This window comes from Podarcis bocagei (genome assembly GCF_964188305.1).
Source record: "Podarcis bocagei genome assembly, chromosome: 3".
Lineage (NCBI taxonomy): Eukaryota > Metazoa > Chordata > Lepidosauria > Squamata > Lacertidae > Podarcis > Podarcis bocagei.
Window position 1 is genome coordinate 7,091,741 of NC_138127.1, and position 27,010 is coordinate 7,118,750.

General features: G+C 42.5%; 1 protein-coding gene across 2 annotated transcripts in view; it reads right to left on the reverse strand.

The window, feature by feature from the left end:
- Positions 1-10,328, reverse strand: part of AGPAT5 (1-acylglycerol-3-phosphate O-acyltransferase 5) — a 29,342-nt gene extending 19,014 nt beyond the window's left edge. The window contains exons 1-4 of one of the 2 annotated variants that reach the window (XM_081189159.1): positions 10,227-10,328; positions 9,689-9,930; positions 6,295-6,364; positions 5,004-5,119 (exon numbers count right to left, since the gene is read on the reverse strand). In XM_081189159.1, the coding sequence (XP_081045285.1) occupies positions 5,004-5,119; positions 6,295-6,364; positions 9,689-9,907 (405 nt within the window). In that variant the 5' untranslated portion in view covers positions 9,908-9,930; positions 10,227-10,328. The remainder of the gene's footprint in view (positions 1-5,003; positions 5,120-6,294; positions 6,365-9,688; positions 9,931-10,226) is intronic. The other variant, XM_081189160.1, reaches the window with a different exon arrangement.
- Between the last annotated feature and the right edge of the window lie 16,682 nt (positions 10,329-27,010).

Here is a 27,010-nt window from a genome sequence, read left to right on the forward strand (position 1 = left end):
TGCTGCAATCTGTCAATGTCTTCCTTAGAATTACAGCACCCAGAACTGGACATAGATGTGGCCTGTTTAGTACGTAATAGCTTTTCCCAACTTTGGGTTGCCAAATATTGTTGGACTGCAACTCCAATTGTCACTGGTTCTGCTAGCTAGGAATGATGGGAGTTGCAGTCCAACAACATTTGGGGACCCAAGCTTGAGAAAGGCTGATGTAGAGAATACAAGAGGGATTGCCTCAGAATCAGGATTATAGCAGACCTCAGGTGTCACATACAAGTAATAAAATGATTATTACAATCAATTAAGATGAAAAGCTGCTAATGTTTAATCACTTTATCGCTTTGTTCCCTAATTTCAACCTTGGCCAACTGCTTCAAAGCATTCAGCAGCCCTTGTCTGCAAAACAAAGACAGCTGGCTCAGCGTGCAATGCCTACTCAAGAGAAAAGCAACAGGCACACATACAATACTGGATTGTATCTGATTAAGTCAAACTCAGAGCAGACCCACTGAAATCAAAGGACTTAAGTTTATCATGTCCATTGATTTACTCTATGACTTTGCCAAACACAACCCTAACTTTTAATATAGGAAACTTATTATAAATGGGCTTGACCAGCTATAGGGTAAAGCATGTAATAACAACAAGTAGAGGGTTGAAACAAAATAATTACAGGGAGCTATAACGTATCTCACAAAGGACAAATGTTAAAACCATCACCTCTGATGAAGTTACTACATGTTTTCAAGTTCAAAATTCCACTGAAATCCTCAGGCCTTCCTTCCAAGTAAAAATGTTTTCAACTGAGAGATCAATTTTCTCTAGAGTCAGGTGGATCAGGTGATATTTTTCTGCCACATTTTAAGCTATTGCTTTTTATCTACATACATGTTCACTTCACGGCACTGTGTTGTGTATGTAGGACTTTTCTGGGAATCAATATTAAACTGAGAATCAATAGAGTGTTAGAATACATTTCCAAGAAGCTGATGAATACCATATTAGCTTTTTCATATTTATTCTCTAATGCTTTAAGAGTGTGTTTTGTGCTTGGGGAGGAAGCATACAGATGTGTTTACTAGCATGTTTTCCTTAAAAGTTGTGTTCTGCTTTCTACATACTCAGATCCTACACACACATATTCCACAACAGGATGTTTATCTGAGGTAGGAAATATGCATTCCATCACAATTCTGTAATTAATTGTCACCGGAAAGTTTTAGTGGAGCGCGAGTGACATCACCAACACAGTATCAACAGGAAGAGGAGGAAGTGGTTTTTTTGTTTTGTTTTTGTACCATTTGGCATGTCAGGGAGAAATTAAAAAAAAAAAGAATACCTGCCAACTGACTCCACATACTTTGCATATCCTTATCAATAGAATTTCCCCTTAAATACCTTTAAGTGCCATAATTTGCTGGCTGTGATTTGCGACACTGAATGTTGGCCAAGGTGTCCACTGAATTCTCATATTTACAGCATGAAAAGCATCCACAACCCATGATATAAAACAGCCTTTCTCAGCCAGATGTTGTTGAACTACAACTCCCATCACCCCTAGCTAGCAAGGCCAGAGCTCAGGGATGATGGGAGTTGTAGTCCAACAAAATCTGGGGACCCACAGGTTGAGAACAGCTGATCTAAAGGAAAACCCAGCTTTTTATCACCTCATCATCCATGGGAATAAGACTGCTCGGCAGACTAGTATTTTTTTTTGGAAGTTAACTGGGAAAACGGCGGATGAATGATCTTGAACAACTATGGGGAGTAAACAAAATACCTATCCTAAAATGACAGCAAGTAGAATTATTTACTGTGGTTGCACAAGACAGGAGAAGAACCACCTGGCCTTAGTCACTTGTCAGGAGGAAGGGGGTTGCTTCCAAGAGGAGAGGGAGCTCCAGGAATGGGCATTTTCAGTCTGGTGATAGCCACTGGCAAGAAAACCAACAGCTGCTGGTTGTTTCCTGAGGGAAACTGAATTCTGGACTAAACAGGCCTTTGGCCTGATCCAGGAGGACTCTTCTTGCGTTGCTAATTTGCTGCCTCTTCCCTTCCAGAAAACAACAAGAGCATTATTCTGATGAAACAATCTGTTATCACACGGCTACAGAGCAAGGAGGAGGAGGAGGACAATTTGGTCTCAGCCCGAGGATGGAAACCACTTCCTGAGGTCACAACCACACCATACATTTAAAGCACATGAATTCCTCTAAAGCTGTGGTTCCCAACGTGGGGCACAGGCCCCATAGGGGGGCAGTTTGATTTTCAAGGGAGGCAATTTGAGAATGAGTTAGACCAAGTTAATGGCCTTTTAGCTTCCTCCACATAAACAGGAGTTCACTTTTTAAATAATAAGAATTATATGTCACCGGGGGGGGGGGGATTTTAGAGATGCTTAGGTGAGGGGCATGGACAAGAAAAGGTGGGGAACCATATCCTCAGAGCTGTAGTTTGTTAAGGATGCTGGGAATTTTAGGTCTGCAAGGACCTAAAACTACGGTTCTTGGGATTCTTTGGGAAAAACCTATGAACTATTAAAGCAGTTCGAGGATTTGTGGGACTATTTAATTTTTGGATTTTATTGCAAGATTTTAAAAAATCTGCAAATAGCTCAATATCTCTGGAGTGAAACAGATAAATTGGACAGGATTGCAGCACCTGTATTGAGAAACAAGGGAAAAGAGGCAATGTAAAAACAATGCTGTCCTTCCTTGTCCCTATGCCAAAGGAAAACAACTTCACTGGTTCAACTCAAGGCCTGATTTGTACATCAGCAAGTAAATTACTGCAGTTCATGCCATATTGTTTACCATGAGGTACCAAAGGTCCATTTTTCTCTCAGTGCACCTACTAGATCAAATGCTGGCGCATACCAACTAACAACCATGTGGGAATGATTTGCAAAATCATTCTCTGCAGCGCTTGTCATACAGAGGAGTCAATTTTCCTATGCCCGTAAGAAGTTTTTTGTTTTGTTTTTAAACTTATTGCTATGGAGAAAAATAGCCAATCTTATTTCTCAAGCTTTTCAATCCACACGGTGACACACTCAATGAGCAGTCACATATTGTTTATGAGCAAGCAGGGTGAGATTTTACCACAGAAGCAACAGCCATGAAGAACAATTGAAAGCTTCCTCCAGGGGGAACCTATTTTCCATGCACCAAACTTGTAGGTCTGAGTCAAACATTGTGGTTCTTAAGAGAAGGCAACTAAAAAAAAAGGTTTCCATGGGGGAACTGTAACATGTGTGCGGTTACTTACCACCAGGGTGACCATATGAATAATCCCAGTTTACTGACCACATAGATCAGGCTGGATCCCTCCAGGGATCTACTCCCAAGTTTTTGAGTGGCCTTCACACAGAAGCAGTAACATTTGAAGTGATTCTTATGGTGGCCATTTCATACATTGGATTTGGCAAAACACAACTCACCCTGATAATTAATATTTTCTATGGCAGCACACCCATGGAAGATCAGTCACTATCCGGTCTGAACTAGAGTTGCCATATTTCAAAGGGTTTTTTCCGACTGACTTGCCTAAGATCCAGGACAAAGCGCCGCCTTTCGGAAATCCCCCCCTCCTCCAGACATCAATTCCGCATTTGAAATCCCGGTAATGTCCAGATGTATGGCAGCCCTAGTCTGAACGAATGACAAAGGGGAACCTACAAGAAACTAATGTATGAAAATTCTACCCCTCATCCCCACCTGGCAGCAGAAAGCAACTCCAGATTTACTCTAAATATAGAAGGGGTTCATTCATTTAAAGTGATTGTATAGAGTGGCGTTCAAAAAATGGAGGTATGTGCTATGCAGCTTGTGTTTTTGCATCTGCGAACCAACATCTTGTGACTTTCGGGCCACAAGATGTGAATTATGGGACCATATGCAGAGAAGTGGAAAACCGTCATTATAGCTCTTATCTCTCTCTGCTTAAAATATATGGCACGAGTTTAGATATGGAACCACACTCACCTAGTGAGAAACACTACCCCTTGTCTCCCAAAGATCTTCTGAATTTCAACTATTGTGTCTAATGGAACACAGCTCACTAGATCACCCTGATAGCCTACTAGGATAAAATCCATATGAAGCTCAACTAGAGGAGCAAAAAAGCAAAAAGGAAAGAGAATAAGAAAATATAAGAACATATCTAAATCAAGTCATTGACATAAAAGGGCTACTTGGTTTTTTTTATAATCAGAAACTTCACGGTGACAAAGACATAAAAGCCACAATTCAGTGAATTTTAGCATATGCAGACATCTATCAAATTATTCTTGCTTTCTTTGGAAACACAACCCAATTTTGCTAACATGTTATGAATATGTGCAACAGCAAGGATATTATCCCATAAATAAACACAATCCATGCATTGAGTCAAACCCAAACCCAAATTTAAATGTGATTAAAGGCAGATTGAAATATGTAAGTAATTTAACTAAAGGATAAATGTTTCAAGTGCAATCCTATACATGGTTACTAAGAAGTCAACACCACTGAATTCAGTGGGACTCAATTCAGTATACACGAAATTGTCTTAGGGTTCCTCCTGGACCCACTTACCTGAGAACTCCATGTCACTTACTTCTAATAAATAAATAAATGCCAGAATTGCACTGTTAATCGTGTAGGACACAGACACGTGGTTTTTGCATCTTAGCGGGCATTGTCCTAAGTTCAGTGAGTTACTTTTAGTTTGCTTAACACCTGACTAGAGAGCCAAAGATACCCTCCTAACCCTACCAGATCAAATCTGCTAATTAGAAAGAGTTGAAGTTTCACTATTCTGTTTCAAATATGAAACAAAAACACATTATCAAGACAGAATCATTGCATGGACATGACTTCAAGCATGCCTTACAGTACTTGGGACTAAGTTTTACTGAAATAAATGGGATTTACTTCCAAGTAAATATGCTCAGGATTGAGGCATATCAAAATTTAGCAGAAAGTACTAGTTATTTCATGTGACGTGGAGAAAGGATTAGGATTTACCTGAGAAAAATACCACCCGTATAAAGGAAGCCACTTTAACCCGTCTTTCAAAACATATCGAACATGTCCCAGAGCATTTTGCCTGACGGCCAACATATCTGCTATAATCCAGTCAACTGCAAAACAAACAAACAAAACTCAAACATTTATGTCCCTAGGCTAATGTCAAAATCCTTCCCAACATTATTTAATGCTCGTCTAGTGCTTATGAACATGAAAGATGAACTGCGGTCAGTGGCAATGCAAGGTAAGTTCTTTCCACAATCATATTCCCCCATTACCCTTTCGTATTTTAGCACACATTTCTTCATTTTTTAAACAAAGCTTGTACTGTTTGCACAATACCACTACATAACTTTTAATCTCCTGCCAACACAGAATAGATGCATATCTCGAAGGATCTGGTGAGAAACACTGACTCAACAGACAACGAACCAGAAATACACCTTCATGTTAAGTAATGTGCCCTTAAAACCAGAATCAGAAGAACTAGAATTAATGGGACTTCTTGAAATCACCCCCCAGGGTTCCAGTATTTACCACATTTTTCCGTGTATAATGTGCCCCCATGTATAAGACGACCCCTATTTTTGGGGACTCCAAATTTACAAAAGAGTTGAGAGTTGCTGAGCTTTTGGGGGGGGATTGCTGAGAATCGCTCAAACATTAATTTATAATTTTAAAAATTGTCTTATACACGGAAAAGTGGCGTAATATAATTTGCCAATCAGCCAAGTTCAAAACAGATATTAGACACTTGGCAAAATATGAGCAGCACACAATTAAAACTGAACACTGTACGCAGATTTCCAGTGGAAATCACTTTTGCTCATGAAAGGCAGACCCCCCCCCCCCATTTTTCACCAATCCTACTGCATCCCTCTTGAGCGTTACAATACCTTCTTCCATTTGTTCATCCCAAGCTTAGGGGTGGCATTTCAGTGGGCTGCCATGAGCAGGACTGGAAAAAACCAATGGGTGTCTTGCTTTGTGCAAGAGCCGCCATTGGATACAACTGTTTGTGTTGGTTCAAAAGCACTTCCAAATTCGAGGCACCTTGTTAGGAAGCATGTGGGGGCTGTTTTGCAAAGAAACAGCTTAAAAGACCCATTATCCTGCTGATCTATCAGGACCATACCGTGTATTTTTGTTTATTTAATCTTAACATGCAATCCCAAGTATCTATATCTAGAGAATTTCATTCTCAGTGGTTATATTAACACTTTTTGTTTTTGCTTTTAATAATTATTTAATTAAAAAACTCTTACAGGTAAGGAAATTGCATACAAACCTGTACACTGATGATTTGATATATATACCACATTCTCCTTATTTTTTGGCAGATCGCCATACAGAATTATCTAGGAAAGAAAAAAGGTACTTGATTTAACAGCCTGAAGAACACCAACAAAATCTAGGATCAAGCTTTATTTTATTTAAACTCTTGAGAGAGAAGATTTAACAATTCCCACATTATGACAGGACTACCTTTTCCCTTTCTTTCACCTTGATGCCCCAACTTAATCTACCCATGACTTTATGTGGCACTTTACTGAAGTCAGAATGACCATGTATAACTTAAGCATTCACCTGAGTCTATGAAACGGAAGGGATGTACAACTAAATTGGCTTATAAAAGTGTACTCTTACATGCAATCATTCTTTTACAATGAGAGGAGAGAGAAAAAGTTTATCTTGCAAAATCATGACATGTTCATGTTAGTGCGGTTCAGGTAAAGTCTTAATACTGATTTGATTCATAGTATTTCTAGGCTGCTATTTATTCCAATGAATTTCAAAGCAGTTTACAAACAAACAAAAAATACAATTACAGCAAAAGTCATACGCAATACCCATTGAAGCAACAGTAAAAAGATGGCAGCAGACATTGTCTTAAGTGTTTCTATGTAACAATCAGTACCCGATCAGTTCAAGAACCAACATGTGAAAATAATGGAATTATTTCACGTGAGGGAATGTATTATGCTTTAAACAGAGACCCAGCTTCCTTCTTTGAAATCCCTTTTAAAAGATGAAAACCCCTTTAGCACACTCTCCCGATCTTCCTGTGGAATTAGTAGCAAACATGTATGCATATTTATAAAGCAAACAGGATCCAAATATGTAAAATATATTTTTCTTAACACAACCTGATTGAGGTAAGGTACACAAGTGAGAGAGGGTTGGGTTTTTATTTTACTATCATCATAAAGATAGAAATGGCAGGGGAGGAAACAGGAAAACATTACCTCATGAATGAAGAGAAAGCAATGAAAGTACTTTAAGCACAAAACTGAAAAGTTTAACAGGATGCAGAAGTCTTTGACCTCTGGATGACTAGTTTAGTCAAGCATACTCAATGAAAGGACCATCTAACATCAGTTTGGTACCCTTAGCTTGAAACATCTGCTTGCTGGCAACAGTGCTGAAATGAACAGTTGATCTTGAAAACATTTGCCTAAATACAATTGGCCAACTACAAGCTTCCTCGGAACTGGCTTCCAAACTGGCATGTCCAAAGATCAGGATACTGCCATCCCATTTAGCATTCATCTCAAAAGATTTTTGTTTGCTTGTTAGTTTAAACGTATTGTATTATTATTTTATTTTTATGTATTTCTTAAATTAATATACTGCCCTTCATCCGAAGATCACAGGGCGATTTACAAAAACACAAAGATATATAAAATAATAATAATAAAAAAACAGAAACAATATCCCTGGGCCCCAGCCCAATTTAAGATTTAATTAGATGTTAGATTTAATTAGATGTTTAATTAGCCAAAGGCCTGGGGGAAGAGGAATGTTTTTTCCTGGAGTCTAAAGATATATAATGAAAGTGCCAGGCGAGCTTCCACAAGCAGGGAAACAATGCAGAAAAGGCCCATTCTCATGTTGTTACGCTTTGGGCCTCTTGTGGAGTCACACAAGTAAAGGGCCTCAGGTGATGATTGCAGGGTCCTTGTCGGTTTATATGGGGAGAGGCGATCCTTGAGGTTCGGCCCTCAGATATTTCGGCAGCCAAAAAAAGTTATCACTTCCAGATCTCCAATGAAACTACATGCACTTGCCCTAAAGATACCCTGTCAAATCTCTCATTTTTAAAAGCCAAGTTGACAACCGCCAAGGTTGGCAGGATTTAATCTTGGAAGGCTCGGACTCTGCTCCTCCCCTTTAACCCTAGAGAGGTGGAGGTCTTGCTGGAAAAAGGCAAAGGTTGCCAATTCAGATACTGCTTGTTCACCTGCTCACCTACCAACGTGGGTAAACAGTGGCCTTTGCAAAAGAGCACCAGCAATCCTCATTCAACTGCCCTCTCTCTGTGCTGAGAATGGAGCCCAGCCCAGGCATGGAGGTGGAAAGGAAGAGCTGACTGTTGCTCCTTGCTACCTCTGCTCATTTCCCACCTGCTTGCTTGCCAGCCTCTCTAGGTTGTGCAACCTGGGACTGGGTTCAACAGGCAGAGATTCCTCCCTGCTCTACCACCCACAGAGAGTGGAGAGCAAGTTGAGGCAGGGCTGTTCCTGACAGCTACCTCTCTTCCTCGATCACTCCCCCCCCCCGAGTGATGTACTAGCTAGAAAGGAATGGCAGAAGTGCACCGTCACAATGGACAGCAGCAAAGGCTGGGTGCATTGGACTGAACGTGCCACTCAAAGGGGTATGGCAGATAAGCTATGGTGAGGAGGCAGACACTGGTAGGAGCAGCCACAGCCTCTGGTAGATCACCTCTTTCTGGGAGCCACAGTTACAAGGAAGACTAGACCAACTGTGCCACCTTTGTTATTTATATGCTGCCCATCTGATTGGGTTAGCCTAGCCACTCCAGGCAGCTCCCAACAAAAACACACCAAACATTAAAAGCTTCCCTATGCGCCTTCAGATGCCCTCTGAAAGTCAGATACAGTGGTACCTCGGGTTAAGTACTTAATTCGTTCTGGATGTCCGTTCTTAACCTGAAACTGTTCTTAACCTGAAGCACCACTTTAGCTAATGGGGCCTCCTGCTGCTGCCGTGCCGCCGGAGCACGATTTCTGTTCTCATCCTGAAGCAAAGTTCTTAACCCGAGGTACTATTTCTGGTTTAGCGGAGTCTGTAATCTGAAGCGTATGTAACCCGAGGTACCACTGTAGTTGTTTATTTCCTTGACATCTGGTGGGAAGGTGTTCCACAGGACGGATGCGACTACCAAGAAGGGTCCCTTTCCCTCCACCCTCCCAGAATGAAACTCTGCTGGCTCCCCAGTGCAAATTAGGCTTGCTGTGCGCGACCTTAACTGTGCTGTACTCAACCTAGGTGTTACCAGCATTGAGGAAGTAGGCAGAGCCCCAGCGCTGCCTGGGAAGGATCGCTCCCACCTGCGAGGCCACCCAGAGCCTGGGAAGGTGAGCAAACCGAGGGGGAAACCCCCGTCTCTGCTGGGAAGGGAGAGAGAGAGAGAGAGAGAGAGCGCTGCGAGGAAGGCGCAGCCCCTGCCTCCGCTCGCTCACCTGCGCGCAGCCTCGCCCACCTGTAGCCAAGTTGCCCGAGTCCCTTTCCGCCTTGGCATCCAGAGATGCGAGGTGGTGGAGAGGTAGGGGGCGAAAGGTGACGAGGGGGTGGGTTCCTATCTCCCCCAGCCCCCCCTAAGGAGGCGTGGCGCCTCCGCCAGCCCCCCCCCCGCCCCCAGCAGCAGCCGCCCTGACCTGCACGCCGGTGTAGTTCTCGAAGAAGAAGAGCACCATGCTCTGGTAGAGGGTGTACAGCCGGTCATCCACCTCGTGGTAGACGCGCGCGGGGAGCAGCGTGGAGAGCAGGCGCCAGGCGCCCCAGGCCAGCACGTAGGTGGGCGCGGTGCCCATCATCAGGGCGGTGGGCAGCACGTAGCGCATGGAGTAGGTGTGCAGCACCAGCGACAGCAGCATCTTTCCGGCCAGAGTTGGGCTGACTTTAAAAAAGGGAGGGAGAAAGAAAGAAGAAGGAGGAATGAAGATCCGGCTCCTGGGCTTCGCGACGCCGCTAGCACATGAAGAAGGAGGAGGAGGAGGAGGAGGCGGCGCCTCTTCTCACGCCTCGCAGCCTGCAGGCGCCGCCGAGGAGGAAGAGGAGGGCTCCGCAGCTCGGCCGCATGGCCCGCGGGTGGCCCAGGCAGGAAGCAGCGTGGGAGGGCGCAGCGGAGAAGCAAGGAGCAGCCGGCAGCGGGAGCTCCTCCTCCGGCCCGGGAAGCGCACGCGACGCCCTCACCTGCCCGCCACCCCCGTGCCTCTTGGCCGCGCACCGAGGAGGAGAAGGGCGCCGGCGACGAGGCAGCTCCGCCTCCCCTTCGCCGGAGACTTCCGGGGGTTGGCCAAGGCTTGCTCCGCCCGCCTGCCCGGAGGAGGCGAGCCTTTCCCCGCCTCGCTCTCGCTTCTCGTGCCCGGGAGGGAAAAGGCGCGCGTAAAGGCGCCCTTAGGGCTTCGCTCATTATCTTTTTTAATTGCTCCTCCTGTCAATGTTTTGCAGATTCCAAACGCCGCATTAATTCGTTAGTCTTTTTTTTGCTGTTAAGCGCGCCGGATTTACTTATAAGCTAATCAAGCTATAGCTTAGGGCCCCACTCTCTTGGGGGCCCCAAACTTTTTAAAAGAAAACAAAACTGGATGTACATTTCCAAAATATAAGATAGAAAACAAATAAAGTAAAACCTGCATACAGCAACAGTGCTTAGTGTTGTGTAGGCTCCTGGGATGTAAGCAATGGACTCCACCTGCTCCCTAAAATATCACTGGTTTGCTCATTTCTATATATAGGGTGCCTACATTCTGCATGTGCAAATGGCTTTAGATACCTATTAGGTTCATAAGTTACCATATAGCATATATTCGACACAAAAGCAGTGACAATTTGTTGTTGACAGAGGACAGCTGGACATAGAAAGGGCCCCATTACCTTCAGTAGCTTAGGGCCTCATCAAACCTACCGTAAATCCAGCCCTGGGTTTAGATGATGATGATTATTATTATTATTTTGTTAGTTGCTGCTTCGTTAACAGTGCTTCTATATACCACTATTCAATAAAAGAATGGAAATGGTTTATGGAATATTGACAGATGAATTGTAAACGGAAAAGAACATTGGCAGGATTATTGTAATAACTTGCATTTTTATAAGAGTATTTATTTAAAGTAGATGAATAAATGAGCAAATTAAGTTAATTTGGATATGCGGAAGATATTAAAAAAAATATTTAAGGAACCGCAGAAAGAAAGGGAAGGAAGTTATTAAGATAAAATCAACAGTGTCGTTAATCTTGAGTGATGTAAAAGTGGAGAACTGAATAAAATGGTTATAGTAAAATATTGCAGGAACAAAAGACAAACAGAATGAACCATGGAAGGAGAAGGAGGGAGGTTGTTGGATATTTAAAAGGGTAAAGGTACCCCTGCCCGTACGGGCCAGTCGTGTCCGACTCTAGGGTTGCGTGTTCATCTCGTTCAAGAGGCCGTGAGCCGGCACCATCCGAAGACACTTCCGGGTCATGTGGCCAGCGTGACGAAGCTGCTCTGGCGAGCCAGCACCAGTGCAGCACACGGAAACGCCGTTTACCTTCCCGCTATAAAGCGGTCCCTATTTATCTACTTGCACCCGGGGGTGCTTTCGAACTGCTAGGTGGGCAGGAGCTGGGACCGAACGACGGGAGCTCATCCCGCTGCAGGGATTCGAACCACCGACCATGCAATCAGCAAGTCCTAGGCACTGTGGTTTTACCCACAGCGCCACCTGCGTCCCTGTTGGATATTTAACAGTATGTAAAATGTTTGTTTTGAGATGTATAATTGAAAATTTAATAAATATTATATATCTATATAGAGAGAGAGAGAGAAAGAGAGAGGGGAACAGCTATAAGCTGCTCTGAGTCCACAGAATAGATCGGGATATAAATTCAAGAAATGATAAGGGACTTTATTATGTGCTTACTATCCATGGACTGTTGGTACTGCAAACACTAATGGTGCTGTTAAAGCTCACATAGATGTCTCATTTGGCCGGGCACTTGCAAAAACCATTTGCTGTGGTCAGAATGTTGGTTTTTCTACAGAGGAGACCTGTGTTTTTAAGTTCGCACTTGGCCATAAAACTTAATGGGTAATGTTGGGGAGGGATAATAGTAAAGCACATACTTTGGAAACAAAAGGTCCCATGTTCAGACCCTGTCACCTCAAGTTAAAAGGACCGGATAGCAAAGTGGTGTGAAGGATCTACACATCAACAAGGCTATGAGGCTAAATTGGGGAAACACTCAAATGCACTGTCCTGCAGTCCTTTGTGGAAGCACTGCATAAGGTAAATGAATCAGTCACGCAAGAGAAAAAATCAGGATATGTCCTGACAAGGACACTGCTGACAGACAGTTGTTTGGATTGTAGTAGCTGTGATAGTCTCAGTTGTGTAGGCCAGGGGTGGGGTTGGCATTCAAAATCTCACTGGCCAATGCTGAGGATGATGGGAGATGTAGCCCATCAGTATTTGGGACACTATGGGTCACTCATCCCTCGTGTACACTGAAGCTTCTAGAAGCAATTGTACCACAGTGCCACTTTTTGCCTTGCTATAATAGACCAGTGCAGCATTTCTCTTTCATAATTTCCTTACCTTTTATTTTCCCTCATAAGAGCTCAAGATAAATTAGAATACCAACTGTAAGTATCCCCCCCCCCCCCAAGTCATGAAAGGTAGGAGAGAGATTTGCACATGGTGATCCAAGGTATCTATACTGGAGATCCATAACTTGGCAGGAGTTTGAACTTAGGTTTCATTTTCTGGCAGGTTTAAAAAGGTAAAGGTAAAGGGACCCCTGATCATTAGGTCCAGTCGTGACCGACTGGGGTTGTGGCGCTCATCTCACTTTATTGGCCGAGGGAGCCAGTGTACAGCCAGCATGACTAAGCTGCTTCTGGCGAACCAGAGCAGCGCACATAAACGCCGTTTACCTTCCCGTCGGAGCGGTACCTATTTATCTACTTGCACTTTGTGCTTTCAAACTGCTAGGTTGGCAGGAGCAGGGACCGAGCAACAGGAGTTCACCCCGTCGCGGGGATTCGAACTGCCAACCGTCTGATCAGCAAGTCCTAGGCTCTGTGGTTTAACCCACAGCGTTTATGGTGCAATTAACAAGCTGAGAGACAGGCAGAAACTCAACAGATAAAGCATTCTGCTTTGCCTCCTTTCCACTCCAGCAACTGTATTCTGGCATATAGGGCTTTAAATATATATATATATATATTATCCAACATTCATTGCTGGACCAAGCATGGGAAGCTGCTTTGGGAATGCACTCTGTTTATGGTGTAATGTTTAGAAGCACATACTGTACTTTAGGCTACTGTATAGAGATGGTAACAAAAAGGAACAATTCTACTATGCCCCAGCACTTTTTGTCCTTCTTTGTCTCAAAAGAGCAAGCCTGTATTCAAAATGCTATGCTCCTATAAAAGGGACTGACTCAAGGTTCAGCACATGTGGCTGTTTTCTTATCTCTTGCCAGGGACACAGGTGCATCGGGAAGTTTTTAAACATTTGACGTTTTATTATGTTTTTGTATTCTTCTGGAAGCCACCCAGAGTGGCTGGGGAAACCCAGCCAGATGAGCGGGGTATAAATAATAAAATTATTGTTGTTGTTACTGTTATTATATTGTTCCAAGTTGTGGGGGAATCTAAAATACCAGACTACCATGAAGACCAGAAAATGTGATTTCAGGTGTGGAACTAGGAGGAAAATTGGAAGCATCTGTTCATGTTTGAAATGGGTACCAGGAGCTCCATCATTTCCTGCAAGAACCTGTGGGCATGAGCGCACGAGCACTCTCCCATCCCATGGTTTCCAGCAACTGGTACAGTGGTACCTCAGGTTACATACGCTTCAGGTTACACACTCCGCTAACCCAGAAATAGTACCTCAGGCTAAGAACTTTGCTTCAGGATGAGAACAGAAATCGTCCTCCGGCAGCGCGGCAGCAGCGGGAGGCCCCATTAGCTAAAGTGGTGCTTCAGGTTAAGAACAGTTTCAGGTTAAGAACGGACCTCCGGAACGAATTAAGTACTTAACCTGAGGTAATAATAATAATAATAATAATAATAATAATAATAATAATAAATGTTATCTATATCCCGCCCTACCCAGCTGAAGCCAGGCTCAGGGCGGCTAACAACAATAAAACAGTACAACATTCTAAAATCATTTCATTATAAAAGCATTTCTGTCTCCATCTGTGCAGGCAGAGCAGAGACACCAGGGCTAGCAGCCATTGATACCCCTCTCCATGAAATCGTCTAGTCCTCTTTTAAAGCTATCCAAATTGTTGGCCATCCCTGCCTTGTGGGGGAGTGAGTTTCATAGTTCGACTATATGTTGCATGAAGTAGTACCTGTTGCTACTTCTCGATACCGTCTTTTTTGGCTACGGCAAAAAGGAATAGAATGCCGTTCCCAATAAGCCTGTCTTCCTTTGCATGTGACTAGAGGTGGGTGTGACTTTACCTGCCCAGGTAACACAAAAGGACAGGCATGCTGTACACACTGTCTATTTCATTTTGTCCATTGTAGGAGCAACAGCTTTTTAGCCAACAGAGGACAAAGGGACTATTCCCATATGGGATAGATTCCACATGTATATACTCCATCATAACGAAGTGCCTTCAGAGATCCATCTGTGAACTGAATGTGTGAGTAAACTTCTTTTATATACAGTGGTACCTCAGGTTACATATGCTTCAGGTTACATACGCTTCAGGTTACAGACTCCGCTAACCCAGAAATAGTGCTTCAGGTTAAGAACTTTGCTTCAGGATGAGAACAGAAATTGTGCTCCGGTGGCACAGCAGCAGCAGGAGGCCCCATTAGCTAAAGAGGTGCTTCAGGTTAAGAGTAACAGGTTAAGAACGGACCTCTGGAATGAATTAAGTACTTAACCCGAGGTACCACTGTATACTTTACACAAGATTGTGTTGTGTCTATTCTTTTCAGAGGGATAAAAGGGGAAATGAACAGGAATCTAATGTTGATAAGCTTAAACAAGCTTGCAACAAGCTAACCGCTGTGCGTTTAAAAGGGGAATGTAAAACTAAGTTATATAACTTGCTAACACAAGTTAGGCAGGATATTATTAAACAATATATCCTCTCCTGCCTCCCTGAACATTCCCACACTTCTGCTGACATTTTTTTTGTAGTTTTGTTTTATGGATTGTTGTACCCACCTAAGAGTATTTTTTTTTAACTGACGTTAGGACTGCCACAGATATTATTTCATGCCACCTCTTAACATTTTTGGTCTCATTACTTCACTCACGTGGCTACCAGTCATCAGCATGTAGTCTAAAGCATGGAAATTAAAATAAAATCAGTAACAAACCAGCCTACTGAATTCCACCCAAAGAGGGGAGCTCAGACAAAATAAATGTTGGAGAAGTGCCATCTGAGGAGCTCTGTGAAAGAGGATCACCTCTGAAGAACAAATATTTGCATACCAAAAAAGAAAAAGAAAAACAGTTTTGTGGATCATGGAAAACTTTTTTGGGGTGACTCCACTTTATCTGTTGAATAGCAGTAATGAGAAGTTTACACTTCTCTGGCTTGCCCAAAGAAAATACAGCAACATTGTAGAAAAGATACAGCAACAAATATGCTTTTTTACCTGTATATTCTGAGGAATTTTCTATCGATAGTGATTTAGGGAATGCTGTTTGCTGGGATAGAACCCCATATGTTTGCTGGATGATTCCCATCAATATATAAACAATCTTCAGGAAAAGTTGCAGGGAGGATGAGAGCATAAAATTGTAATTTATTCTGGTGTCATAAAGGAAATCAGTGAAGTTCAATTTATGGCTCAAAGGCCTTGTCTAAAGTGTTTTAAGAATCTCTTTCAACCTCTACCCATTCACGTTCAGATGAAAACAAAGCAGAAAACAGAAAAATACTTTAAAATATCACTGTAGTATAATCTAATAAGAAATAGATTCATCATATGCTGATGACTAGTCAACCAACAAATGTAATTTCTTTTAAGCAAACAGTAACAGTATTAATTTAGGCTATTATATATTTGCACATCTGTCACCTTTATTTACATTTACTTTCCAGCCGGAGAGTCACAGTTTCTGAAAACCTTTATATGAACTAGCTGAACATTTAATATTTATTGAATCTTTGCCACTATAAATTTCTTTTCTCCCACTCCAATAATATTTTGGAACTGAACTCGCTAATTCTTTCACAAAGTGTAAAATACAGTTTGTACTGATTGCTTACTTGCTACCCCAGGGACATCGTGCATCAAGCATTCTGCTAGCTTCATAATTTTACTACTTCTGCAAAAATTGCAGTGTATTTTCTGACACCCGTTCAGAAAACATTTCCCCTGCAACCACACTTCGCTCAAGACCATCATCCCAATTTTCAGAGACATTTGTTTCATCTCCGATATCTTTTTTTTAATTATAACTTTTTTATTCAAAATTAAAACAAAACATATTATCCAGAAACATATCATCCTTATTTTCCCCCATTTTTCCTCCCTCCCCCCACAGAACCCACCCACCCCCCGACTTCCCTCAGTTCCAGTCTTTGATTTCTTTAAAAATGCTGTTTTCTGCATGTTACACAGTTGTATAGATCCTCAAAGTATTTAGCTGATTGTTATCAATAAAAAGTTTGTGAATGTTTATTCAAAACCAGCCAAGGAGTCCAGTTCGCTTTGTTGTGTCTTCAAATCCTTTGTAAAGGGTTCCCATTCATCTTTAAAGTCACAGTTATCCTTGTCCTGTAGCTTGTATGTCAGTTTTGCCAGTTCTGCATAGTCCATCAATTTTTCTTGCCATGATTCTTTAGTTGGGGTTTCTTCAGCCTTCCATCCTTGTGCTACTAAAACTCTTGCGGCCGTTGTTGCATACATGAAGATGTTTTTCAGCTTTTTTGGCAGATCATCTCCGATATCTTAATGGTTTCCCCACTCAGTTAAGAGTCTACTGTCCGATAGCTCATAACCAAGTGTCTGCTCTGCCCGTTAATAAAAACATAGAAATAGTGGTTGGATAAATACAACAGTGGTTGGATAAATACACCAAAACAGGGGGAGTTATCAGATTTTAAGAGGAAAAGGAACCCTCAAACATTTTAGACAGACTTTAGGCATAGTTTTACACCATTTGTAAGCAGTTTACTGATTTTTGTTTTATGTTGTAAGTTGATTTTTTTTCTTTTAAAATACAGCAGGATATAAGTACCGTATTTTTTGCTCCATAGGGCGCACCAGACCATAGGGCGCACCTAGTTTTTTTTGGGGGGGGATAAAGAAATATTTATTTATTTATTTAGCTGGCCGAAGCCCGGGGTGCACAGCGCTGTGCTCCCCGGGCTTCAGGCTGCAGGCTGCTATCCGCAAGCCTTTGGAGCCCGGCGGGAACTCCCGCCGCACTCCGAAGGCTTGCGGATAGCTTCCTGAAGCCTGGAGAGCGAGAGGAGTTGGTGCGCACCAACCCCTCTCACTCTCCAGGCTTCAGCGAAAGCCTAGAGGGTGCCCAATTAAGCCTAGAAGATGTCCAATTAGTATAGAAACATATTAGTAGGAACAAATAGTCTCCTTTACTAGGCCCTGGGAGACATGAGTTTGAATCCCCTCTTGGCCATGAAGCTCACTGATTGAATTAGGCCCAGTCACCGCCTCTCAGGTTAACTTACCTCACAGGACCGTTCTGGGGATTAAATAAAAGAGGGGAAACCATGGACACAACCTTGATATCTTTGGAGACAAGGTGGGATATGAACTGAACTGAACCTTCCCAGATTATTTCACAGATGCAAGGCACACCAACCCCTCTCACTCTCCAGGCTTCAGCGAAAGCCTGCATTCGCTCCATAGGACACACACACATTTCCCCTTCATTTTTGGAGGGGAAAAGGTGCGTCCTATAGAGCGAAAAATACGGTACATTAAAAAGCAACAACAAAGTCTACATGGATTATTCAGACGTGAGCATCTCTCACCTGCACTGCACACATTCACGAATTGTGCCAGACCTACTGGTGCTTTGTTTTGACCTCCCATGAGGTCATGATGTCAGATTCAGCCTGAGCTGGATCTGCCTGTCATTCTCCTCTAATAAAGAGCATGCTCACAGCAGTGGGGGGCATGGGGCAGAGCCCCTAGGGTGCCAGGCCAGCTACTATTAGTGCCAAAAACAGCTGCTTTGGAATGGCTAGCTTTTAAAGCATGCTATACTGCTCAGCTATTTGTGATCCTTAGACAGGGTAGCTGTGCTCTTTTCAGTTTATCACGGTTTAAAAATTACCGAGTTAGGGTAACCTGCCTTGAGTCATCATGAAAGTACAGCCTTGCCCATCAATGCCAACTTGGTTTTATTTTATTTTTAGGACACATATTTGCTATTTGGATATGTTTTCTCAGGGCTGAATTAAGGTTATTTAGGCAAGCAATGTGAGCCAAGATGTGGGTGGGAAGTTGAAAAACTATGATTTCTGACGTTACTGCATGTAATACTTTACATTGTTGTAAGGGCTGAAAAAGATACTGGTAAATGTCACATTATAATAAGTATGCTGCTCAACACTGAAATAAACAGAGGCAAATTAGAGCAACTTCTATATGTTCCTTTTTTTAAAAAAATGATTGAATAAAATTTAATACAGTCTCCGCAAAAAACCCAAGATTATGTAAAATGATGCGAAAAACTCAATGCTATGTTTATTATTTTTGTGTGTGGAGCCTATTTGTTCCCGCTAATATGTTTCTATACTAATTGGACATCTTCTAGGCTTAATTGTGCACCCTCTAGGCAAAAAAGACCACTAACAAATTTCAAAAATAATATAATATTTAAATGTGTGCAATAATAGGTCTGCATGATATTGAGATATGACACCAGTTCATAATTTCCTCTAACATTAAAAGCATCTAGACTTAGTGTTATATAGAGTACAGGGTTTAGAGAATTTTAAAATATTAATCAGTATGGAAATGTTTTTAAATAAATAAATCCTTAAAACAGACCCATTGAAATCAACTGAACTTATGTTACTTGCAACTAAGTGTGATTAAGTCTGGATCCAGCTTGTTATTAATATGTAAGTTGCAACTTCTTTTGCTTTTACAATAAGCCACATTTTAAGTTTTACTGAGACTTCTCTTTCTCCATCTTTCAGGTCCATTCCCACATCTGGCTGTTTGCCAGCCTCTTTTTGCTATTTGTAGTTTCCCATTTTGATCCAAATAATTATATATGTCTGAATAATCCTTCTGCTATTATAGGACAACTGCCAAATCATGCCATTTCTTCAGCAAAGCCAGCATTAAGGGTTTAATACGTTGCTTTTAATAGCATGTTTGCTCATCCTTGAATTTGAAAGCTTCAGCAAACAGTTAGATTGATCTTAAGCTTGATCGGCAATTCAGCTCTCATGCAGCCGCAAGCCACCTTTTACCAGAATATTGGTACCGGTACTTCATTCCAATGTACCAATGGACAATAAACCATTTGCCCAAGATTAGATAAATGGTTTAATATATATTTGCTTCATACTTGGGTCAAAATGCAGTGCTAAAAATGGACGAAGTGGTAATAAGTTATATTTAAATTAGCACCAGTTCTCAGGAGGCTTTAAAATTATTACACCGTATTTTTCGCCCTATAGGATGCACTTTTCCCTCTCCAAAAATGAAGGGGAAATGTGTGTGCGTCCTATGGGGCGAATGCAGGCTTCAGGAAGCTATCCGCAAGCCTGGGGAGTTCCCGCCGGGCTCCCTAGGCTGTGGATAGCAGCCTGTTCTCGGGGCTGGGGTCGGGGGGAAGTTCGGGCTTCCCCCGCCCCAGCCCCGCGCCTGGGGGGGGGGGAAATATTTTTTTTCTTTATTCCCCCCCCAAAAAAAACACCTAGGTGCACTCTATGGGCCGGTGCGCCCTATGGGGCAAAAAATACGGTAATTTTGCCTCCTTGGTTTCCCGTTCTAAAAATGGTCCATTTTAGAACCAGTTACCTGTCAAATCCCTGGCCAGCTTCACTTTGATTCGCTTTTACTGATTTTAATTTTATTTACAAAGCATGGGGTGGGGTGGGGAAGCAAACAAGCACAAACAGGTGAACAATGAATGAAAACCAGGAGATACAAGTCTTTTTACATTTCTCTTGATGCACAGGGCTGCAACAAAAGGGGAGCATGAGAAGCATGACATACCCACAGTTGAAAAAGCTGGACTGCTTTTGACATGGAGCTCAAAACCACCCCTCCATACATCATACATCTATCACAGAAGGGGTGACCACCCCCACAAACATCATACCCACATCACAGAAAAGGTGGTCTACAACATAAATTTGAATGTTGTTGTTTTCCCTGTCTGCCAGGTTATCTGATAATGCCTTATCTGATTGCCTTTCCTGGTAGTCTGCCCATTCCTTTGAGATGGTGATTACCCAATTCCTGAGACAATGGGAAGGTTCCCTCACCCCCTCCCTCCTTGCAGAGAAAACATTCGGTCAGTTGGGGAGTCAAAATGGTTTCAGGGTGGTCTTCCTGTGCTGCTCCAGACATGTGGTCCACACATCTATGTACGTGCTTGGTTGGTACATTTATGAACATATATAAGACCTTAAATTTTTTATTACAAGGTCCATCAGTATTGGGGTGTGTGTGGAAATCTGGAGTTCTTGTCACACTCTGGTCTATTCTCAGTGTCCCATCATTCAATCCCACACTACCCCTTTTATGAGATGGAAATGGGAATCAGTGGGCTATTTCAGTCTTGTGTGTCTATTTCCTGTTTGTCTCCATTGCTCACTTTCTGCCACCTCTAGCACCTCTGTAGCCGCTTTTGCTCATGCAGCGACATTCATTTAAGCACTGTCAGGGATGGCTTATCAGAGGAAGTTGGACTTACGCCACGTCCGATTATTTGTTTAGCCTTGTACTGTCTACTTTGACTGGCAGCAGATGTCCAGGGTCAAAGTCACATCCACACCATATATGTAAAGCACTCTTGCACCGCTTGGCCAGCCACAGAGAATCCTGAGAACTGTAGTTTGTTAAGGGTGCTGAGAGTTGCTGAGACCCCTAAGCACCCTTATCAAAGTACTGTACAGTTTCTAGGATGCTCTGGGGGAATTGGTTTAAGAGTGCTTTAAATGTATGGGACCTCAGCATGGGACCTCAGCCAAAGGTCTTTCACAACAGCCGCTGGAGGCGAAGCTGGGAACGTCTGAATGCAAAACATGGGCCATGTTTATAACACATGACAATACGATGACTCAACACGCATTTCTGAATGCTAACGAAACCTGAAAAACCTGCCCAAAGTTCCTTAAGCCAGTTTTACATCTGTTGCAGCTTTTTTCTTAATGTCTCAGCCAGCAGGGTGTGCTAGAACTTAGGCAGCTGCTAGTTTTTTTATCGATCAGGCATTTTGACTGCACCTACGGAGTCTGTTTTCAGGGCCAACGTAAATAATATTGTACAGCCCATCTTTCCTACCTGAGTTATTTATTGCTGAAATCAGGCCCAGGAAGGGCATTCTAAAGAGAAGATCTTTAGTGGTCTAGATGGTTTGTTTTAATTCTTAAAGAACATCAACTGCATTCCATATTCCTATGGCTGAAATCCCTAAATGAAAGGTTAGAAAGTAACATTATTCTTCAACCAAGCTGAAGACAAATAATTGGGTTAGACAGTTTAGTATGAATGATGACTTGAACAGCGCTAACTCAGTGTACTTGACCTCCTTCAATGGATTTTGTAGTGGCTGTTATCAAGTTCGTTAACCATGTTTTTGTAACTCTCCAAATATATATATATATTTGAGCAGTGGTGCTCTAGTATAATTCCCCAGGGTTCTTGAAGAAAGGAAGTGGAGAATGTTCTTTTCAAAAGCATGAAGTGGGAAAATGTTAAGAACTATTTATAGCACTTAGGCTGTGGAGATCCCAGACATTATCTGCCTATTTATAGCGGTTATTTTGGTTAAAAAGATGTAGCCAAAATCATTTATGTGCTTTTATCAGTCACTTACAAGTGATAACCTTCCAGATATTAAGATAGCCATGTAGAAACTACAAGAGCAAAAAAGCCCTTATAAAATACTCACTTAGCTTGACTAAAAGCTGTAATACAGCACACACAAAGAACCAGCTCCAAGATTCTGGAGTCTGTGTGTTGAATGGTTTCTTTACATGTAAAGGTTCATCATTGTTCCACCCGATGTATGTGTCTTTAAGGGGCCGGAGCAAGGGCCAGAGCAAACTAATGAGACCCAGCTTTACAGCTGTGAAACATAGCAGGTGCTGCTGAGTTGTACTGATTAAACTGTGTCAGGAATTGGGTAGAGTATATAAGGAGCAGCACCTAGCTCTCCCATTACCCTGGGGGTTGGGTTGGTGGTTGGGTCTGGTTTGTTGATGTATTTAGTGTAAATGGAGTTTTGGTTTTTCTTATTAAAACCTTCTTTAAGTTATTTTGGAGTCCCTTTTTAATGCATGGTCTCCCCAGCAAGCTCTCTGCAGTGCTACCATACTGCAAAAAACCAACACTGTGTACGGTATAAGATCCAACTTGAGATACAGCTGATTCCTCGGATTCCAGCAACTTGAAAAAGGGATGGCAGGGTAACGGGGAACGGATGCGCTCCTATCAGTTCAATATGTTAAAGGAGGAGTGTGGAAGTTGCTTTTCTGGGTACTTCACCCACAGCGCCTTTTAAATGAATCCTTCTTGTGCATGGAACCATCTTTTTAGGACCTTGGTCAATGACCAGGTTGGAAAGATCTGCATGATTGGACCTACCCATGTGAGGCCAGATATAGTGTACAGTGGTACCTCAGGTTACAGACGCTTCAGGTTACAGACTCCGCTAACCCAGAAATAGTACCTCAGGTTAAGAACTTTGCTTCAGGATGAGAACAGAAATTGCGCGGCTGGCGGTGCAGCAGCAGCGGGAGGCCCCATTAGCTAAAGTGGTACCTCAGGTTAAGAACAGTTTCAGGTTAAGAATGGACCTCCAGAATGAATTAAGTTCTTAACTAGAGGTACCACTGTATCTCAATACCACATAAAAGGAGATCCCACTGCTGCTGTAACGTCTGAAGTGCTTGAAGTCCAAGACTAGGACTCAGCGGAACCAGGATCAAATTCCTATTCATTCTTGAAGTTTGCACCCAAGGTTATTCTTGGGTTGGGTCCTTTCTCTCAATCTGACCTATGTGGCCAGGTTGCCATGAGGGTACAACAGCAGTAAGAGAACACTGCTTTGAGCTCCTTAGAGGAAAGGCAGGGTGTAAAATACAGTTGATTAGGACACTTCATAAACATGGTGTAGCCACCATTCATAGATGACTGGCAGATTTCCAGCACCATCGTTTTCCCATTTCTCTCATTTGTAATTCTATAGAGGAGTGTAGCATTTGTACTACTTCTAACAAACAGTATATGGAAAGTACTTTTTGTATTTACGCAAAGCGCATGGAAATAGCACGGTCTACACATTCAACCTCCAATGGGTTTTTACCTCTGCTGTCATTAATTTTCTGTAAGGGACCATAAACACAGCTAATGCCTCTTGCATTTTTTGGCGAAGTACCACTGGTAGTGCAAAACTGAGGCATGTTTACAAATTTATCTTCAGCACCAGGTGGGGGCTTTCATGTGTGAATACACTATCACAGATCTAACACCACCGCCACCATTTTCATATCACCTGAAGTGTTTTCAGGACTCAGTTCACACACTCAGTTACTGTTCATCGAGTGACGCACCCACATTAGTGTTCAAAACTCCCATTGTTCTGGGGGCATTTTGCGACAGGACATTTCAGTAGCGTGAGCAGTTTTTGAGTTCCGGGCGCAATACTGCGCCTAAGATTTCAGATTAAAATGGCAGAGTGGAAGGAAAGGAGGACTTTTTTCTGCCTCCTCACTTCCAGCTACTCTCTGAAGACTGGAGAAGAGACTGTCTTAAGAATATTAGGGGGGTGAGCAGAGGAAGGACTAGACCATGTGAAAAATGAACATAATATTTTAGCTGCAGTTCATTTTCAGCTTTGTAATATTGTTATAAAAAAGTGCACCTAGACATTCCGTTGTTGCGCCCATAACCTAGGTTGAAGGTGCCATTTAGCTCCTAGTTTTCATATATCAGTGAATGGGAAAGTGCCCTTGGCTTACTTTTCTGGACTATGTATGACCAACGTAGAAAAATATCATGAGTGCTATTTCCCTGAGTATGGGTGGCATTTGTTTCTGTGGAAGGGACCTGTGTAAACAAACGTTATATCAGGGGGAACTCTAAAGAGCTTTTTTCCTTCGGAAAGTCCAATTGTCTTGCTTTCTGTCATCAAGCATTGTGACACTTTTTACACTGGATATCAAAATATCTGAAACATCATTAAAACAAACAAACAAAAAAAAGAAGACTGTAAATAAGATATGGAATTTACTGGGAACAAAACAACATCGTTGCTTCCCAGACTCTGATTTTCCTTGTAATTGGGTGTGTGTTGCCTGGGCAATGTCAGAGAAAATATAAATCCTCTGCCATAAAAGCAGCAGCATTTTGCCCTCCAGCTCCGCAACTGACAATCTTTGTGTACAATTAAAACGAGCTGTTGTAAGACAAGGAGGGGGAAGCCTGTCTATAAGGGTGGACTTGCACAGCCAGTATGGAGGTATCTCACCAAAGCACTTCTTTCTGTTCCGGTGCATAAGCTCTGTGCAGTGATGAGTGAGTTTATTCCAAGACCTACTAGTTGCTGGTCTGACACACATTCTTCTGTTCTCTGTGCTCTAGAGAAACACTAGGTTCTAAACTAGTGACCCTCAGTAGGACCCATTTTTAATGGGTATGACTGCATGTTCAGGTTCAACATCAGGAGCTGGCATCATTGGCATAGCTGTCAACTTACAGATTTGAAAATAAGGGACCAGCAGCCTTGAAAATAAGGGACCAGCAGCCAAAACAAGGGATCTGCAGCCTCACCTGTTCCAGGCATTCCAGTCTTCCTGTCCTCCTGCAGTCTGGTCAAACTCATGCTGGTAGCTTCGAGAACACTGTCCAACCAACTTTGTAACCAGAGGTTCAACTGAATAGAATCTGAATCACATGCACCACAAGGCCTATGCAGCCACAACTTAAGATGCCTCCCCGGCCTGGCTTTGCACTGCAAAGTTTGCAGCAGCACGTGCAACAAAATGGCGCCCAGCATTCAAAAAACCCCTCAGCTTGCATTAACTAGCCACACAAACGGCATGCAAGCTCCACCCCCCCCAGTCTTTCTTAGACTTCTTATTGGGTGAGCAACACAGCCAAGCAACACAGTTGGAGCCTCCCTCCTCCCTGGCTGGCAGGGAGGAAGGGGGAGGAGCTGCTTCCTTTGAAATTTAAGGGACATTTAAGGGACATCCATCAATAAGGGACAGCAGCAGGACATGGCGCTGGAATAAGGGACTGTCCCTTCAAATAAGGGACACTTGACAGCTATGATCATTGGACACCTGACAAGATTTCCCCCTTTAAACTAGTAAAAGCTTTGCAACTAAGAATGTGAACAAGGAAACTCATGGTTTGATTCCTATTTGTCATGAGTCTACTGTGGGGGTTTTTGAAAGTCCAAATTTCCTCACATTTAGTCTTCCCTCTGTAATGTGCAGGATACTGAAATCATTTACAAGGCTGCTGTAAGGATTACTGAGATAGTACCTGCTCTTTTAAATACTTGAAATGTGCTGGATAAGCACATTATGAATTGCAACGATTGGGAATTTTAAATAGCTATGCAATAAGGGAATTCTTAATTATTTCATTATATTGAATGGGCCTTTCACTTTTCAACATTGTTATGTGGAAACTGATTTAGGTTCATACGGCTATAGATGTCTCAGAGGTAGCCAGGAAAATCTGAGCAACGTTCTAATGTAAACGGCTTATCCCAGCAAGGCTCATTCACAGCAACAAAATTATGCAGAAAACAGAAAGTAATGAGCTCATTTTGTGATGAGTCAATTGAGGAATTTTTGATGTTTACATACTTTCAAAATATGATATCATTCATGCCACTGCGTGATACAGGACACAGGATATTTACATCTAAATATCAAACGCACCCCAGCTGAAATGGATGACAAACAGGGAGGAAATGGCCTGGACAAAGGTGGGAGAACTTCCTTGATATGAATATCAAGTTTAAGCTCCTACTGACACAGGACTGCCTGGTCACAGGATGGAAAGTGATGCACGTGTACATGCAATGTGTTTTCTTTAATGAATGAAGGCTATAAAAGTCATATCCTGGACCACTGTTTTTCCCATATTGCCTGAAAGCTTTTCATACTATTTTCTAATCTGGAGCTGGGGAGTTTTTTTGGTTTTTTTTTAAAGTTCCCCCTGTCATAATGATTTCAGCAACTACTTATACAGCTCAGATACTGCTCTGCCCCTCTTGATTTGCCTAGGGTGCCACATTAACTGTTCCAGCGCATTGCAGAGGCTTGCAGCGTGGTGGCTAAAGCAGAGAGCGATCAGGCAGCACATCTGTTTATGCTTTCCAGACTTTATCTTCATAAGCATTTCCGGATTCATTTTAAATTTAAGCTACATGGGCATAGGAAATCACTATAAAGACAAATCAATTCCATAAGGAGCAGTCCCTGTAGACATACATGTGAGTGTGGATGGAAGACATCTCATTCCAATAATTTATCCCAAGGCACCTGCAGACAGGTATATAGGAGAATACTGTTCCCTACGGAACAAGGTGGGACCATGCCAGAATCGTTGCAGAATGCACCTGGAAACTCACCTCCAGTTCAGATGTTTTGCTTGTAAAAATGCTTAGCCATACACTGGGTGCCGGTATTATTCCTGACCCCAAATATAATAGTAATATTATTTTGGAATCCCCAAATAACACAGCAAAAGGCCAATAGCAGCAGTCTCAAGTAATATTTTTACTGTAGAAACCATCGCTTCAAAGGTTTGGCCAGAACGCGACAA